Source organism: Triticum dicoccoides, chromosome 2B (assembly GCF_002162155.2).
Source record: "Triticum dicoccoides isolate Atlit2015 ecotype Zavitan chromosome 2B, WEW_v2.0, whole genome shotgun sequence".
Classification (NCBI taxonomy): domain Eukaryota; kingdom Viridiplantae; phylum Streptophyta; class Magnoliopsida; order Poales; family Poaceae; genus Triticum; species Triticum dicoccoides.
Window position 1 is genome coordinate 406,395,908 of NC_041383.1, and position 15,834 is coordinate 406,411,741.

The 15,834-nt window shown below is 39.8% G+C and overlaps 1 protein-coding gene, 2 long non-coding RNA genes and 1 other non-coding gene across 4 annotated transcripts; 1 reads left to right on the forward strand and 3 right to left on the reverse strand.

Moving 5' to 3' along the window:
* Positions 1-553: 553 nt before the first annotated feature.
* Positions 554-1,860, reverse strand: LOC119367758. The gene is made up of 6 exons (XR_005176427.1): positions 1,663-1,860; positions 1,407-1,593; positions 1,215-1,336; positions 895-1,147; positions 744-819; positions 554-665 (listed from the first exon to the last, which is right to left on the reverse strand). It is a non-coding gene; the product is annotated as an uncharacterized LOC119367758 (long non-coding RNA).
* A 79-nt stretch (positions 1,861-1,939) lies between these two features.
* LOC119367759 lies at positions 1,940-2,851 on the reverse strand. Its single transcript, XR_005176428.1, has 3 exons — positions 2,682-2,851; positions 2,435-2,533; positions 1,940-2,016 (listed from the first exon to the last, which is right to left on the reverse strand). It is a non-coding gene; the product is annotated as an uncharacterized LOC119367759 (long non-coding RNA).
* A 1,482-nt stretch (positions 2,852-4,333) lies between these two features.
* On the reverse strand, positions 4,334-6,031 carry LOC119363923 (probable NOT transcription complex subunit VIP2). Its single transcript, XM_037629291.1, has 3 exons — positions 5,961-6,031; positions 5,442-5,766; positions 4,334-4,696 (listed from the first exon to the last, which is right to left on the reverse strand). Exons 2-3 carry the CDS (start codon positions 5,728-5,730, stop codon positions 4,440-4,442), a joined length of 546 nt encoding a protein of 181 aa, XP_037485188.1. The 5' UTR covers positions 5,731-5,766; positions 5,961-6,031; the 3' UTR covers positions 4,334-4,439.
* Positions 6,032-6,219: 188 nt separating this feature from the next.
* Positions 6,220-6,297, forward strand: LOC119266341. The gene has a single exon (XR_005132007.1). It is a non-coding gene; the product is annotated as a small nucleolar RNA snoR35 (small nucleolar RNA).
* Positions 6,298-15,834: the final 9,537 nt, after the last annotated feature.

Sequence of the window (15,834 nt, forward strand, 5' to 3'; positions counted from 1 at the left end):
ACTTAAGAAAGCTTTGATCATTGCACCTATTGTTCAGCCACCTGATTGGAATTTACCTTTTGAAATTATGAGTGATGCTAGTGATCTGTAGGTGTTGTTCTAGGGCAAAGAGTTGATAAGAAATTGAATGTTATCCAGTATGCTAGTAAGACTCTTGATACTGCCCAGAGAAATTATGCTACTACTGAAAAAGAATTCTTAGCAGTTGTGTTTGCATGTGATAAGTTTAGACCTTATATTGTTGATTCCAAAGTTACTATTCACACTGATCATGCTACTATTAAATATCTTATGGAAAAGAAAGATGCTAAGCCTAGATTCACTAGTAGAGTGCCCGTGCGTTGCCACGGGCTTCTGAAATAGTTTGTTGAAGTCACATAAAGATAATGCATGCTAAATATCGCGTGTAGAGACAATATAAAAGGATCACAATTGCATAACAATTGAAGTCCAATTCACTTGTAATGTAAACTCATAACAAGATATCAAATTGAGAACGTATATGTATAAAGTAATGATCCAAATAAAAATATATTACAGAATATTGAGATCTACTTGATGCGCTTAAGAAATTCTCGTACAATATCAGGCAAGTTGTCTTTAGCTTCATTCGCACGATGTTTGAGCAAGTATAATAAAAACCGCTTCCTCAACTCATACCCATCCTGCAAAAGCAATATACATAGTTAGGACGAATACTTCACATGGAAGATTTAAAAACATGTGTAATGCACAATACTCACCGCACAAACCGGTTGCACAAGGTCTTTACCGTTTCACCAGAGCATAAAATGAAAGACATAAAAACCTGACAAATCCCTGCAATTTACTAAATTGTTATTGTATTAAATATGGTGATAATAAAAATAAATGTTTGTATGATAAATTTATTACCCGTCTATGCTCGTTGGAATACCATTAGGAAATACACGTTCGCATTTTGATATATCAGAATGCCATCCTGGTTGCTTTATTTCGAGTGCTTCTTTGAATTCCCTCGCAAAACTTTTTAATTTCACTAAGTGCCTCAAAATTTTCATCTCCGTCGTTTGTATTGTACGAATAGGATCCAGAATAGATACATGACATGCCTCTTTTTCGATGACGTACAAGATGTATCGACGATGGATTCATATGGAAGATAAATCTACAAGTGGTAGGTATTACAGACAACAATAAACCATGACAAACAACGGAAAAAATACCTTACTTACCATGTTGCACGATATTTTGTTGTTGTCTATCCCATGCCAGCTATCAAACAAAGTTGCCAACTTCTGAATAGTTTCCTTATCGCAAAAACTTTTGACTCTCGTGTTGAATCCCACAGCATGGACTGAGTAAAAAATACTATTTAAAAACATGTTCATACTAATGATGTTGAATGAAGAATTATGATAACTTACACAAAATTGTAGATCCATGTAGTGTATTGGAGGGTCTGTGAACAATACTCCCTCGTCGCATGCCAGAATACGCACAGCAATATTGAAACAATCATTGTCCATAGACTGCTCCATGTTAAGTATGCTTTGAAGTTTTTTGAGACTTAAGCCCATTGGACGGGGTGTCGAGCTTCGGTCCCATTCTTTTCTGAGAATTGGATGGTAAGAATAACAACAGTGTATACTGGCACCTTACATATTGATAAATGATACTTACTCCAAACACTTGGCATCATCAATGGACATGATATAGTTGCAAAGGCCGACAAGCAATTCACATTGATCCGTGGGCATGTTGGGGATTGGGCTAGGATGTTTGTCTTTAATGTCTGGTTGATGGTATATTGGACATCATTTTAGCTTATTCTGTTCTGAATCGAGCAAAATGACAACTAATTTTCGTCGAAAGTGCTTGATATCCTCCTGCAAGATATACAAAAAATCGATATAACATTATTCCAATAAAATAATGAGATAATGTATAAAAGGAAATACCTGGGTGAACTGATCTGTTAATACATCTGCTGTCCAATATTCCATAAAATTTAGCATAAATAGTCCACAAGATGCGCTATAATATCATAAAAAATACTTCAGAATATCACACATCTGAATCAAATAAATAGACCATTTCAAAAAAAATTGTGTTCATTATACCCACATGGCTTGAATCAACTAATAGATACAGTGCGACATTTTACTATCAATATGTTATACTATATTATATTTTTATGTTGATGAGTACCAAAGAAAATAATTTTCAATTTGTGACAAGTGCTTACCCATCCGTTTGTTTTGCCTCTAGGAACTGTTCTACGACATTTCATTTTGTAACATTGAGATCAGACCACTCATGATCTTTATTAAACTCCGGACTTTGTTCTCCAAGTTTCAAACGATTCTCAAGTCCTAGTAACTATTTTATATATGGAAAGTAGGTTATGGCAAATAAACATATGTCAAGAGTACCAAAAAAGAATAGTAGTTACCGTAATAGTAAGGTCACTCCGATTGATCCGAGAACCAAGCGAGTCCAATACTTGAATCTCACGTTTTTGGGCATTGACGACTGCCAGATACCAATGACTCTGCTCAATGTTAATCGGAATGAATAGCTGGTGTAAAAATCATATATGTTGTAGTCGTAATTAGATATAAATTATAACAAATCATTATACACATGGATTAATTAAAAAAATACATCATGATAAGCATGGATGATGAGGCGAGACTAACCATATCTTTTTGTACATAAGTATTAACATGATGTACGATGCGGCGATATTTTGATGGGTCTATGTCTCTTTCTCCATCTTCTTATATCTGGCCAGAAACGAACATGCTAATAATATGTACCTTTGCACCCGCCCTGTCTCGTAGATGGTCGTGAGCCAGCATGCAATATATGTAAGCATTTATCACCTGCAATTCCATGTATGGATTATATCTATGTTTTACACGATATTATATATTGTTTATATTAATAATCACAAATTTTATGCAATTGGTCTTACACCATCGTGTAAGAACACATCATCCTTCATAAGACATTGCAGATCGTCGTTTGATAACAAGGCATCTACGATGTCCACGAATATGGTTTTCTTGTGGGCAGACATGATTGATTCGATGACTGTAATATCTCTAGGGGTACAAACATAGTCTGTCGGCATCATTATTATTATTATTATTATTATTATTATTATTATTATTATTATTATTATAGTGCCTGATCTATCTAAGTAGTACAGAGCTGATTCGGCTAACGCTACAGATCTGTACGGGACAGGGACACCTAATCGTGATTATTTCCAACAGAGGACGGAGCAGGGGCCGAGCCAGCGTATAATTTCTATGCATTGCAATAGGAGAAAGAAATGTAACCAAACTCTTAGCCAATAAGCACGACTCAAGAAAAAGTATCACCGCTTATCCTCTTTCTCACCCTCACTAATGGTGGTGATGTTTACTTGATCATAACGCCTTCGAATGTGCTCAAACCCACGATAATTAGCTCGATCACCACATGGCACACTTGTCAAGCGCAAGGGGATGTTAAACACTTCCAAAAAAATCGTCAGAGTGTATGTGCGGGTCACCCTCCACGGGCTGCTTTTATCCTCTAAAATGAAATTAACCTTAATTCATTATCCCATGGAATAGTCATGCTAACCTTTTGTGATGCTTCGAATTAAGAAAGTGACCTCATCTCTCCTTCCTCCTAACATCGGTACCCCTTGCCATAAACCAGGAACAGATGATTATGTGACTTGTGATGGTTCATCTGTCTTTCTTTTGTGTGCATCTTTTTTGGATTGTACATATTCATATGATTCTATTACGGCTCAAATAATCAAAAATGTATCACAGGAATTCCACCCATAAATTTCAATAATAGATTTCTTATGCTCCTAATTTTGTATGAATTTAATCATCTAATTCATACACATAGGACTAAAAACCTAAATGATAGTGCCATACTTCTGCACATAAATTCACAAGTTAACTAACACCAGGATCAACGATAAGCTAAATGAGATCAAACTTGCATTACCGAGCAGTTCAGAGCTGGAGAGTGTACATTCCCTGATGCTTCTACCTTTTATCATGTTCAAACATGTGCATTCCAATGTACGGAGGACTCAATGAACGTGTGTTTATGGCAAAGGGGGCTTCAGGGCAGTGTGCAGAAGGCACGTGGATCCCTCAATGGCGACGTGCGACAACGACCGAGATAGATGCAGCAGCAGCATGAGAGAGATGCAGCAGCAGCGGTAAATTTATTGATGTACATGGTGATAAAAACACAAAACAATTACTGGTTCGTATTCATATTTAGGTCCATTTCAATCGGCAGACATAACACAATTTTTTTATGTACAGAGATATTCCAAAAGGTTCAGTATTATATCGGAAAAGGGACACAGACGAAAGGAAAATATACATATTGAGCAGATTTTACAGCCAGACAAGCACCAGCAATAAAATTGATGCCTAATGAAAATGTTTTACAACCTTCATACCAATCCACAGTGAGAGAACATCTGGCAACCACAAAATCCATAGGAAGAAACGATCAAGAGAACATCTAGTAAAAAGGATGGCTCGCATCTCTTGTCCGATTGGTGCAAAGAAGAGCAAGGGATTGGTTTTGGGGAGCAACTCACGGAAGTATATCTGCATTCCCGATTGGAGCAACTTAGGGGAGTATATCAGCTTCAGCATCAACCCAATCGCTCCATCAGGCATACCTACAGCATTGCCCCGATTCAGATGCAAGCTTATATGCTGTAACACAAATTTGAAGAAACCCCTGAATAGAATAAAAGGTTCTACTCTTCACAAAAGAGCTGCATGATTTTCTAACCATACATATAAATCAATAAATATTTGTTGTAATGGAATTTACTATCACATTTGCGCTACCACCATCAGAGCAGAGCAACAGGCGCAGCTAGGAAATCAAAATAGGTACAGTAACGATCACTAAGAAAAGCAAGAACATATATATTCAATGTATGCCTGCAAAAGGAAGAATATCGATATGACAGAAATTCAGCAGTATAATATTATGTTGGACTTCAATGTTTAAGGTCAAAATTCTATAAGTTGGCTCTTATTTTACATAGATAAAAATGTCTAATTATTCAGATAGTGTAGCTTAAAAAATGAATTCTATAGTACACTCCAGCACCACATGGTTCATTCATAGTTTATGGAGCACTAACATCAAGGCTACCTAGTGTGTTTCCCAAGAAAATCTCTCATCATACGGGATGTTCACTAAGTATTTCATATGCCCTTTTTTTTGGTAAGATAAAGTCAAGGGGTGAGGGGACAGCTCAAAGCAGGAGATATGGTAAGTACACGCTGAACAGAGCACTAAAATAGCAATAGTTAAACATGCTATAAATAATACTCGTATTTCAAGCTAAAACATGAAGCTTAACATAAATCTACTAAGTAATATATTCAAGCTATGGTTAATTAAACTACCTTGCAGAATAAGGCCATTCATCATGGATCCTTGCACATTTCGTCTTCCACTTGCAGCATTGACCCTAAAATCGATGTGTGATGAGATAATCGGCACCGACAACCCACCAGAGCTTATATTTATTCCAATGTTACTTCTGCACACAATGTTTGTAATACGTGGACCCAAAGCTGGGTTTCCAGGAACATAATTTCGATTACCACTGGTGGCCAAGTTTGAGGATAAACCTTGAATGGTACCACCCATATTCATTCCACTTCTAAATGCTTGACCTCCACCAACATTCATTACTCTACCACTGACACCTGAATGTGCATGAGGAATCTGCAAAAGAAAAAATAATACCAAAAAAGTAAAAATCATCATCCTCCACATGAAACCAAAGCAAGAGTATGTTATAATTTATCAAGCCAACAAAATTGTTCCTTAGATTGCAAACCAATTAACATACATATTCATGATGTTGAACGTATATAAATAACAATGCCGCAAACCTCCACAAAGGTGGGCATTCGAACCTGAGAATGACAACAGGAAGGCTGTTTGTAGCAAATCTCCCAGAAATGCTCCCTCTGGGTTGTTGGACCCCAGATGATGGAACCCTACTCTTCACATCATTCCTTTTTGCAAGTGATCCAGGAATATTTTGGAAGACTATAATTTCCATGAATGTTGTGAAGACCTGAAAATGCAAAAAATGATAAGAGATAAAAACGTTTAATCAATGGGCGTTCACTATGTCAATGCGCTAACCGAGTTAGCGCACCATATGCTCACCAGAGTGATGAAAACCTTGAAATAATCCAGATTGACCGGAAAAGGATGTTGCAAATGGTCACTTGGACGAGTCTAGAAGGTTCGATGTGGGATGTGGAACTGTTAAGATTAAACTACCAAGGAAGAAAGCATCAAGTTATCAAGACAAATAATAACAAAAGGTAGTAAACAGACAGAATTGGAAAGTGTATGTGCACAGTGAATCAATGGTAGTCCAGTAGAAGGATAAGCAAGTACATTCAGCAAAATGGACATTGTTGACAACTGAAAAGCAAGTCAACACTCAAGGTCAAACAAATTAAATTACTCATAAATATTTAAACCAGACAAATTAAATTGAACTCTCTCTCTCTCACACACTTAATTCAGGGCATTTCATTAATATATGTTGCTCCTTTCAGTTCAGGGCCTTCCTTTTCTTGTGCCAGCACACATGCCACCTAAGTCGATATGGCTGAAATACGTGCCATCACACATGCCACCTACATAGAAATGGCTGAAACACCATTCTAAGGAATACATTACACATAAGCTTGATGACAGAACTACTGCCAATGTAAAATATTTGTAAGCCTAATTGAGAACTATGTTAGAAAATAAAATAAAATAAAATTGTCACTATTGTATTATTATAAAACAAAATTATCACTCGTGTTCTTGGTAAACACGGTGAGATGTAAACAGTCAATGAGATTATTAGAAGTGATAAAAATGGAAATGCACAAGAAGTGCAACATATTAACAAAAAATTTAGAGCAAGGACTGACATGACGATAGGAAAAATGAATCAATGAGGTTATTAGAAGTGATAAAAAAAGAAATGCACAAGCAATGCAAAATACTAAAAAGAATTCTAGAAGGTTTCACATGACTATGGACAATTGATTTTTGCTTTCAGCGAATTCATGGAGACAACAGGTGGCTCTGAGCTTGGCAACCTAGCATGTACTGAATATATCTCTGAATGACTTACTGCAAGTGTGTGTCATTAAAGTAACGAAATTTTTCTTCACAAGCTTGATTCCTGATAAACAAGGGCCAATTCATTAGACTTATGGATAGAATATGGACCAAGTTGATGCAAAACATTACATATTACAACACCGCTGCCACTGCAATTCAGGCAACTCCTTGTGTGCAGCCTTGTTCTTCTGTATCTGCAACAAGTTTATTTGGTCCACAAATTGTTTGGCCGAATGCACTTATCAACACACAGGCAAGCTAGAAATCTTCGTATAGGGGGGATACCTTCTTCCTACATGAGATTAAAAAAATGTACATCAGACTTCAAAGCAAAACGATCCTCGGCCATCGAGAGAATCAAATTTCAGAGGACCACCAGGGGCCCCATCTTGTTGTGACTGGTAGTGAGGAGCAGCCTCGGAGTAGCGTCATGTATCATAAAAATCATGCTTGGAGTGAAAACAAACAAACTTGCATCATAATCTGCTACCAACTGTACACTGCATGTTACCTACAAAGCAAACTGAAAGAAAAGTATTTCTTGTTTGAGAACCGAAGAGACATGCACGCATATCATGGTATGGAAAGATAATAGAGTTGCAATCTGATGCAATCATCAAGACAGGTTTGAGTGTCGTGAGGATGGAGTCAGAGCTTCACGGCCACCTAAAGCGAAGAAGTGCAGTCGTATTGGATTTAACAGGAGCCGGTCCATCATCACCATACAGCAAGAGATGCAAGCAATTGGTCGCCGGGCCCACGCAGTCCCGACCATACATGCGATCGCAAACCTCGCAACATTAAGATCAGAACACAAAATTTGAATCAATTTGGTCCTCTTGTCCTGAGAGAATGAATGAATGAGCTTACCACATCTGAATCTGTTGTTGCCGCTGCATGTCAGGCTTATAGCGATATAACTTGCAGCCCTTGCTAAACAAGAATGACAGCCCCTTCCACTCTGAACCCATTGCACAAATCACAATTACACCCCACTCCATGAACACATTTAATTTGCATTCCAAGGTGCCAGATGATGCCGACGGCAAAGGGGTCGTGGCCGTAGATGATGAAGCAGAGGTCGGCGCTAACGAAGTCCATGAAGGCGCCGAAGATGGCCACTGGGTCCTGCCCTGCCATGTTGGCATCGCCGGGGAAGCCAGGAACGCATGGTTGGCTCTCATTAAATCAGAAACATTGTGTCAGTTATAAAATCCATGCAAAACATTACTTGACGATTCTTTGAACAACATGAGAGCTAAAACTAAGTTCAAGTGGCATCTATTCAAAAAATAATGTTCAGTATTGATCATGAATTGTTAAGCAAAAAGTAAGGAGAGCATGACAATGTTAATAAACAGCGACAGCGAACACACACACGCATGCTCAACAGCGTCAGGAAGCACACACATCAGCAGGAAGCACACACAGCGGCAGGGCACATCACGTACACATGCTGGGTACAAACGAACAATCTTAGTACACAAAAAATAGAGCAAAGATAAATAAGTTTGCTTTCTCAAGAAATAATTAGGGCTCACAGGAACTTCTCAACGTGCTTTTGTTGCACATTCTCTGATAAAATTTGCAGTGACCATTGCTCTACTTTGAGACTACAGAAAGCAAACACAAAGCGAACAGAAAGTGAACATACTTGTTCCTCTCGATTCAGGGCACGCCCTAACGGCGCTCCTCACTGTAAAAAGGAGCCCCAGGACCATGAACGATCAATCTAGATATTTATGTTACCTTCTAAAATCAAGGCCCTCGAGTTTCTTGAGAGCGGACTGTTTTTTAAAACCAAACCAGCACTCAGGTAGATAGAAACCATGCTATATGAATACCACCCTAGAACTACATCCTTTTCTTGCATTTCTTCTAAAACTTCTCCAACAACATTTATCTTGTTCAATGCCACACGGCTGGTCATTGGAAGGAAACATGTGAGGTTATCCGGCTTAATATTCTTCACCTTCATCTCCTCAAAAAGGCTACGGATATTCTGATGCTGGCCTAACTTCATGCAAATGGACATCAAACTATTGATGAGGCAGAGTACTGGCTGAGATGCCAAGTTCGTCCATCTTGCGATAAAGGTCTGGAAACTATCCTGTGTAAACCACCAATAACTGCGGTGTTGTGTATCGACAGATGATGAGCACCTTCAAAGAACACTTTAGGAGTAGAGATTACTCAATTAACTATGATTTAGCAAAACTGGAAGGTTATCATCAGCATGTCCTGACCTGGTGCCAGTTTCGGAAGTTTCTGTAAATATTGGAAGATATAACTGACATGAAGCAACATCAGGTATTCCCGTAGTAGCAACCTGCAATTATAGAAGTTGCATCAGAACAAATAGAAACAATCTAGTATTATGACGTTGCATCACAATATGAAGAGTGCCATCCTTTCTGGAGCTACGGCAGTCCTGAATCATTTAGTACTATATCTGTCTTTTGAGTTCATCGTCAGTCTTCTTCAGAAAAACATCACAAGCCCAACAAAAGCTTCATCTTCCACCAAAAGAGCACTTGCACCGTTGCCTTGCTAAAATGCTTCAGATTTGTTAACTTGATTGCTGTAGATTACCACACTGAACTGAAATAAATCAAAATAGGACAAACGAAATTAATATTTCAGGCGTCAAGTTAATAATCATGAAGAATTAGCATCTCTTTGAAGATTGTCCAGAGTGGAGTCAAAACAGATTTTGTTCTAGATTGACACTAAACATAACAAACACTTTTTTAAAAGCGTAATCTCGATAGTGAGAAACATCAGAAAGGGCATTAGACGTGTACACATATAGTCTTAGAAATATGTAACACCGGTAGTTCTCAAATTAGTCATTGCAGGAACTTTGCATTATCTGTTCACCGCGTCTACAATTTGACATGATTCATTAATTAAGTTGGCAGTTTTTAAAAGAGAATTGGCAGATGATTTTAACCTCTTACAACTTCTTGCTAATTGTCACCGACTAACAATCAAACAAAGACCTGCACGGTGCTTAACCAATAGTAATTCAGCAAATTACATGTTAACTGAAGCATCAAATTAATTGACAGATTCTTGCTCATGGTCAAAGACTAATAATCAAAGTAAATTGCCAGCATATGGATGCAGAGGCAGTTGGTTGTGGCGCCTTGGACCTCCTGACCCTGGGGCAAATGAGGTCTGAGTTGGTCCTCCAGCTGTCATACACAAAAGCTATGCGGAAATCACCTGTACACATGTGGTCTGACACATGAATGAATCTCCACGAATGAGACGAGCAGGTTAACCCTAAAATCAGATTCTTTGCCCAAAAAATCAATTTGACAAATCCAGCAATGGTAGCAGAGGGGGAGGGCTGGGCATCTTACTCGTGGACGTTGGTCTCAATGACCTGGCAGACGAAGAGGGAGATCATGGAGGTCTTGTCGGCCCCTGACTGGGCCTGGGCGATGACGCCGTGGACGGTGATGATTGGGATGACGGTGCGCTGCTGGATGGATACGCCATTGACGACGGCTGGATCTGGAGGGGAGGTGACGGCGCACTGCTGGATGGATATGCCCTCGACGACGGCCGGATCTGGAGGGGAGGTGACGGCGCGTGCAGAGGCCACGCCCGTCGTGGTGCTGGTGGAGACTGCCCGGCGGCGGTGTCATAGGAGTGGCGGCGCATGGAGAGATGCAGCTGGCAAGGGCGTCCATGGCGTGGGGTGGTGCTACATATCGTGGAGGAGACGGAGTCAGGGAGAGATGCGATGAATAGGAGGGGTTGGCCCTGAGGAGAGATGACTCGACGCGTTCGGTCGGGAGCCTGGCCAGCGTGAGCTGCTCCCTCCATCATCGCCGCCGTTTGGAGAGGGGGCGTGGCCGCAGCCGACGCATTCATTGGCCACGGCGAGGCAGACGAGCCCGGCGACGAGATTTGATTCGGTGGGCGGCTGCGTCCTAGGGAGGGAGACGAGAGCGGGTTAGGGATAAGGCAGATGGGTCACTCGGGTTTTTTTTGTGCGCATGCATGGGAAAGGATGTAAAAAAACCAAGGTGAAATAGCGTGGTGGAAGAGAAGGACGAAAAAAAACCGGACGAAAATGGTGGGACGAAAATAAAACCCGAAACGCGACCTACCAACTGAGACATTAGGAGTAGAGATTAGATGGGTTCTCTTGCTCCAAGAATTTGATTTGCATATTGTTGATAGAAAGGGAGCTGAGAACCCCGTTGCAGACAACTTGTCTAGGTTAGAGAATGTTCTTGATGACCCACTGCCTATTGATGATAGCTTTCCTGATGAACAATTAGCGGTTATTAATACTTCTCGTACTGCTCCTTGGTATGTTGATTATGCTAATTACATTGTTGCTAAATTTATACCTCCTAGTTTCACATACCTGCAAAAGAAAAAGTTCTTTTATGATTTAAGACATTACTTTTGGGATGTCCCACACCTTTATAAAGAAGGAGTAGATGGTGTTATTAGACATTGTGTGCCTGAGCATGAACAGGAACAGATCCTACGCAAGTGTCACTCTGAATCCTATGGAGAACACCACGCTGGAGATAGAACTGCACACATGGTAGTACAAACTGGTTTTTATTGGCCTACTCTCCTTAAAGATGCTCGTAAGTTTGTCTTATCTTGTGATAAATGCCAAAGAATTGGTAATATTAGTAGACGTCAAGAAATGCCTATGAATTATTCTCTTATTATTGAACCGTTTGATGTTTGGGGCTTTGATTATATGGGACCTTTTCCCGCCTCTAATGGTTATACACATATTTTAGTTGCTGTTGATTATGTTACTAAGTGGGTAGAAGCTATTCCAACTAGTAGTGCTGATCATAACACTTCTATTAAAATGCTTAAGGAAGTTATTTTTCCGAGGTTTGGAGTCCCTAGATATCTTATGACTGATGGTGGTTCACATTTTATTCATGGTGCTTTCCGTAAGATGCTTGCTAAGTATGGTGTTAATCATAGAATCGCATCTCCTTATCATCCGCAGTCTAGTGGTCAAGTAGAGTTGAGCAATAGAGAGCTCAAATTAATTTTGCAAAAGACTGTCAATAGATCTAGAAAGAATTGGTCCAAAAAACTTGATGATGCATTATGGGCCTATAGAACTGCATACAAAAGTCCTATGGGTATGTCTCCTTATAAGATGGTCTATGGAAAAGCTTGTCATTTACCTTTTGAACTTGAACATAAAGCATATTGGGCTATTAAAGAGCTCAACTATGACTTCAAACTTGCCGGTGAGAAGAGGCTGCTTCATATTAGCTCACTTGATGAATGGAGAACCCAAGCCTACGAGAATGCCAAGCTATTCAAAGAAAAAGTCAAACACTCGCATGATAAAAGGATACAAAAGCGTGAGTTTAACGTAGGTGATTATGTGTTATTATTCAACTCTCGTTTAAGATTTTTTGCAGAAAAACTTCTCTCTAAATGGGAAGGTCCCTACGTTATCGAGGAGGTCTATCGTTCTGGTGCCATAAAAATCAACAACTTCGAAGACACAAGTCCGAGGGTGGTAAACGGTCAAAGAATTAAACATTATATTTCAGGTAATCCTATCAATGTTGAAACTAATATTATTGAAACCATAACCCCGGAAGAATACATAAGGGACACTTTCCAGAATGTTCCAGACTCCGAAAAGGAATATTTATGTGGTACGGTAAGTAAACCGACTCCAAAACAACTCCAATGGCAATTTTTATCGGTTTTGGAATATTTAAGAATTTTAGGAAGAAAGAGTAGTCCGAGGGGGACACGAGGCCTCCACGAGAGTGGAGGGCGCGCCCACCCTTACTGGGCGCGCCCCCCTGTCTCGTGGACACCTCGTGAGCCTCCCAGACTCCATTTTCTTGCACATTATATATTTTGGTCGGTAAAAATTTATTATATAAACTCCCGAAGGTTTTGACCACCGTATCATGCAAATATCCTCTGTTTTCGTTTCGAGCTGTTTCTATTTCAGATCTAGAGCATCATGTCATCTCCAAACGCTCCCAAGGACAAGTTTTTCGAGAGGGTTATCAACCCCTATCTCGCGGAGGTGCTGCAACACCCTCAAACCATTGAGATGCGTGAGGGGGTGCTGCACATCCGCGATGTGGAGGGACCAAGGCGTACCGGAAGCATGGAGACAAAGCTTGAAGCCATGGAGCAGCAAGTTTTCAAGTGCCAAGGGATGGTGGAGCGTGGACTCAACGCCAACCAGATGATGATCACGGAGTTCACCAACAACCACAAGCTAGATGCCAAGGTCATTGGGGAGACCATCTTCAAGCTTCAAGAGAAAATCGAGCACCTCCAAGCCTAGATCTATGACCTGCAAAACCAAAAATATGAGTATGAATATAGATTCAAGAGGATGGGTTTGGCTGTAGATTTAAGGATCCCGGAGACTCGATCATCCTTCTATGATGGTGAGCCTATGCCTTGGAAGATGGACGACAAGCCTACATCATCAACAACTCCTACTTCACCACCTCCGAGGACATAATCACATGGGTATGGGCACTCCCCTTGGCAACTGCCAAGCTTGGGGGAGGTGCCCCGGTATCGTATCACCATCACACTCCTATCTTTACCGTTTTATTTAGTTCGATCCTTTTAGTAGTATCTTGATCTAGTAGACTGAAGTTTTGATATCAAGTAGTTTTGAGTTTTGCTTTGTGATCTCTTTATGTAATCGAGTCCGTGAGTTATCTATAATAAAGATTAGTGTTGAGTCGAGGGCTTTGCTATGTTGCTATGATCTTGAGAAAGTAGAAAGAATAAAAGAGTTCATATTGATCTTACAGTTAGTGATGACTTCACACATAGAAAGTATGAGGCATAAAAGTTGTTGAGAGTTGATAAACGTAGTTTTGGTCATCGTTGCAATTAATAGGAAGTGATAAGGAAAGAGAGGTTCACATACAAATATATTATCTTGAACATCTTTTATGATTGGGAGCACTCATTAAGTATGACATGCTAAAAGAGTTGATGTTGGACAAGGAAGACGACGTAATGGTTTATGTTTTTGCACATCCCAGTTAAAGTATATTGTCATTGACCTTCCAAACATGTTGAGCTTGCCTTTCCCCCTCATGGTAGCCAATTTCCTTGCACCAAGTAGAGATACTACTTGTGCTTCCAAATATCCTTAAACCCAGTTTTGTCATGAGAGTCCACCATACCTACCTATGGATTGAGTAAGATCCTTCAAGTAAGTTGTCATGTTGCAGGCAATAAAAATTGTTATCTAAATATGTATGACTTATTAGTGCAGAGAAAATAAGGTTTATACGATCTTGTTGTGGAAGTAATAAAAGCGACGGACTGCATAATAAAGGTCCACATACAAGGGGCAATATAAAGTGACGTTCTTTTGCATTAAGATTTTGTGCATCCAAACCTAAATGCACATGACAACCTCTGCTTCCCTCTACGAAGGGCCTATCTTTTACTTTATATTTTTACTTTTTGCTTGAGTGAAGGTGATCCTCACCTTTCCCTTTTTCATTTTATCCTTTGGCAAGCTCCTCGTGTTCGAAAGATATATATATATATATATATATATATATATATATATATATATATATATATATATATATCCAATTGGATGTAAGTTAGCATGGACTATTATTGTTGACATCACCTAAAGGTGAATACGTCGGGAGGCAACACAATAGGCCCCTATCTTTCTCAGTGTCCGGCTGAAACTCCATAACCAGAAGTATTGCGTGAGTGTTAGCAATTGTAGAAGACTACATGATAGTTGAATATGTGGACTTGCTGAAAAGCTCTATTGTTGACTCTTTCTGATGTTATGATAAATTGCAATTGCTTCAATGACTGTGATTATAGTTTGTTAGTTCTCAATGAAGTTTCTGAACCATACTTGACATTGTGAATTGATTGTTACTTGAGCATAAGAAATCATATGATAAAGTATATTTATGTTGTTGTTACAAGAATGCTCATGATGCCCTCATGTCCGTATTTTATTTTTATCGACACCTCTATCTCTAAACATGTGGACATATTTTTCGATATCGGCTTCCGCTTGAGGACAAGCGAGGTCTCAGCTTGGGGGAGTTGATACGTCCATTTTGCATCATGCTTTTATATCAATATTTATTGCATTATAGGCTGTTATTACACATTATATCTCAATACTTATGGCTATTCTCTCTTATTTTACAAGGTTTACTATGAAGAGGGGGAATGTCGGCAGTTGGAATTCTGGCTGGAAAAGGATCAAACATTGGAAACCTATTCTGCACTGCTCCAAAAATCCTGAAACTCCACGAAACCTGTTTTTGGAATTAACAAGAATTATTGAGCGGAAGAAATACATCAGGGGGCCCATACCCTAGCTAGAAGGGTGGGGGGCGTGCCCACCCCTACTGGGCGCGCCCCCTGTCTCCTGGGCCCCCTGGTGGCCCCCCGGTGTCCATCTTTTGCTATATGAGGGCTTTTACCCTGGAAAAAATCGTGGGCAAGCTTACGGGACGAAACTCCGCCGCCACAAGGCGGAACCTTGGCAGAACCAATCTAGGGCTGTTCTGCCGGGGACACTTCCCTCCGAGAGGGGGAAATCATCACCAACATCATCACCAACGATCCTCTCATCGGGAGGGGGTCAATCTCCATCAA

Coding starts and splice junctions, on each gene's coding strand:
- LOC119363923 (XM_037629291.1), bottom strand. CDS start 5,730: ATGAATGTTGGTGGAGGTCAAGCATTTAGAAGTGGAATGAATATGGGT. Junction 4,697..5,441: donor GAATGGCCTTATTCTGCAAG/GTAGTTTAATTA, acceptor GCAATGCTGTAG/GTATGCCTGATGGAGCGATT.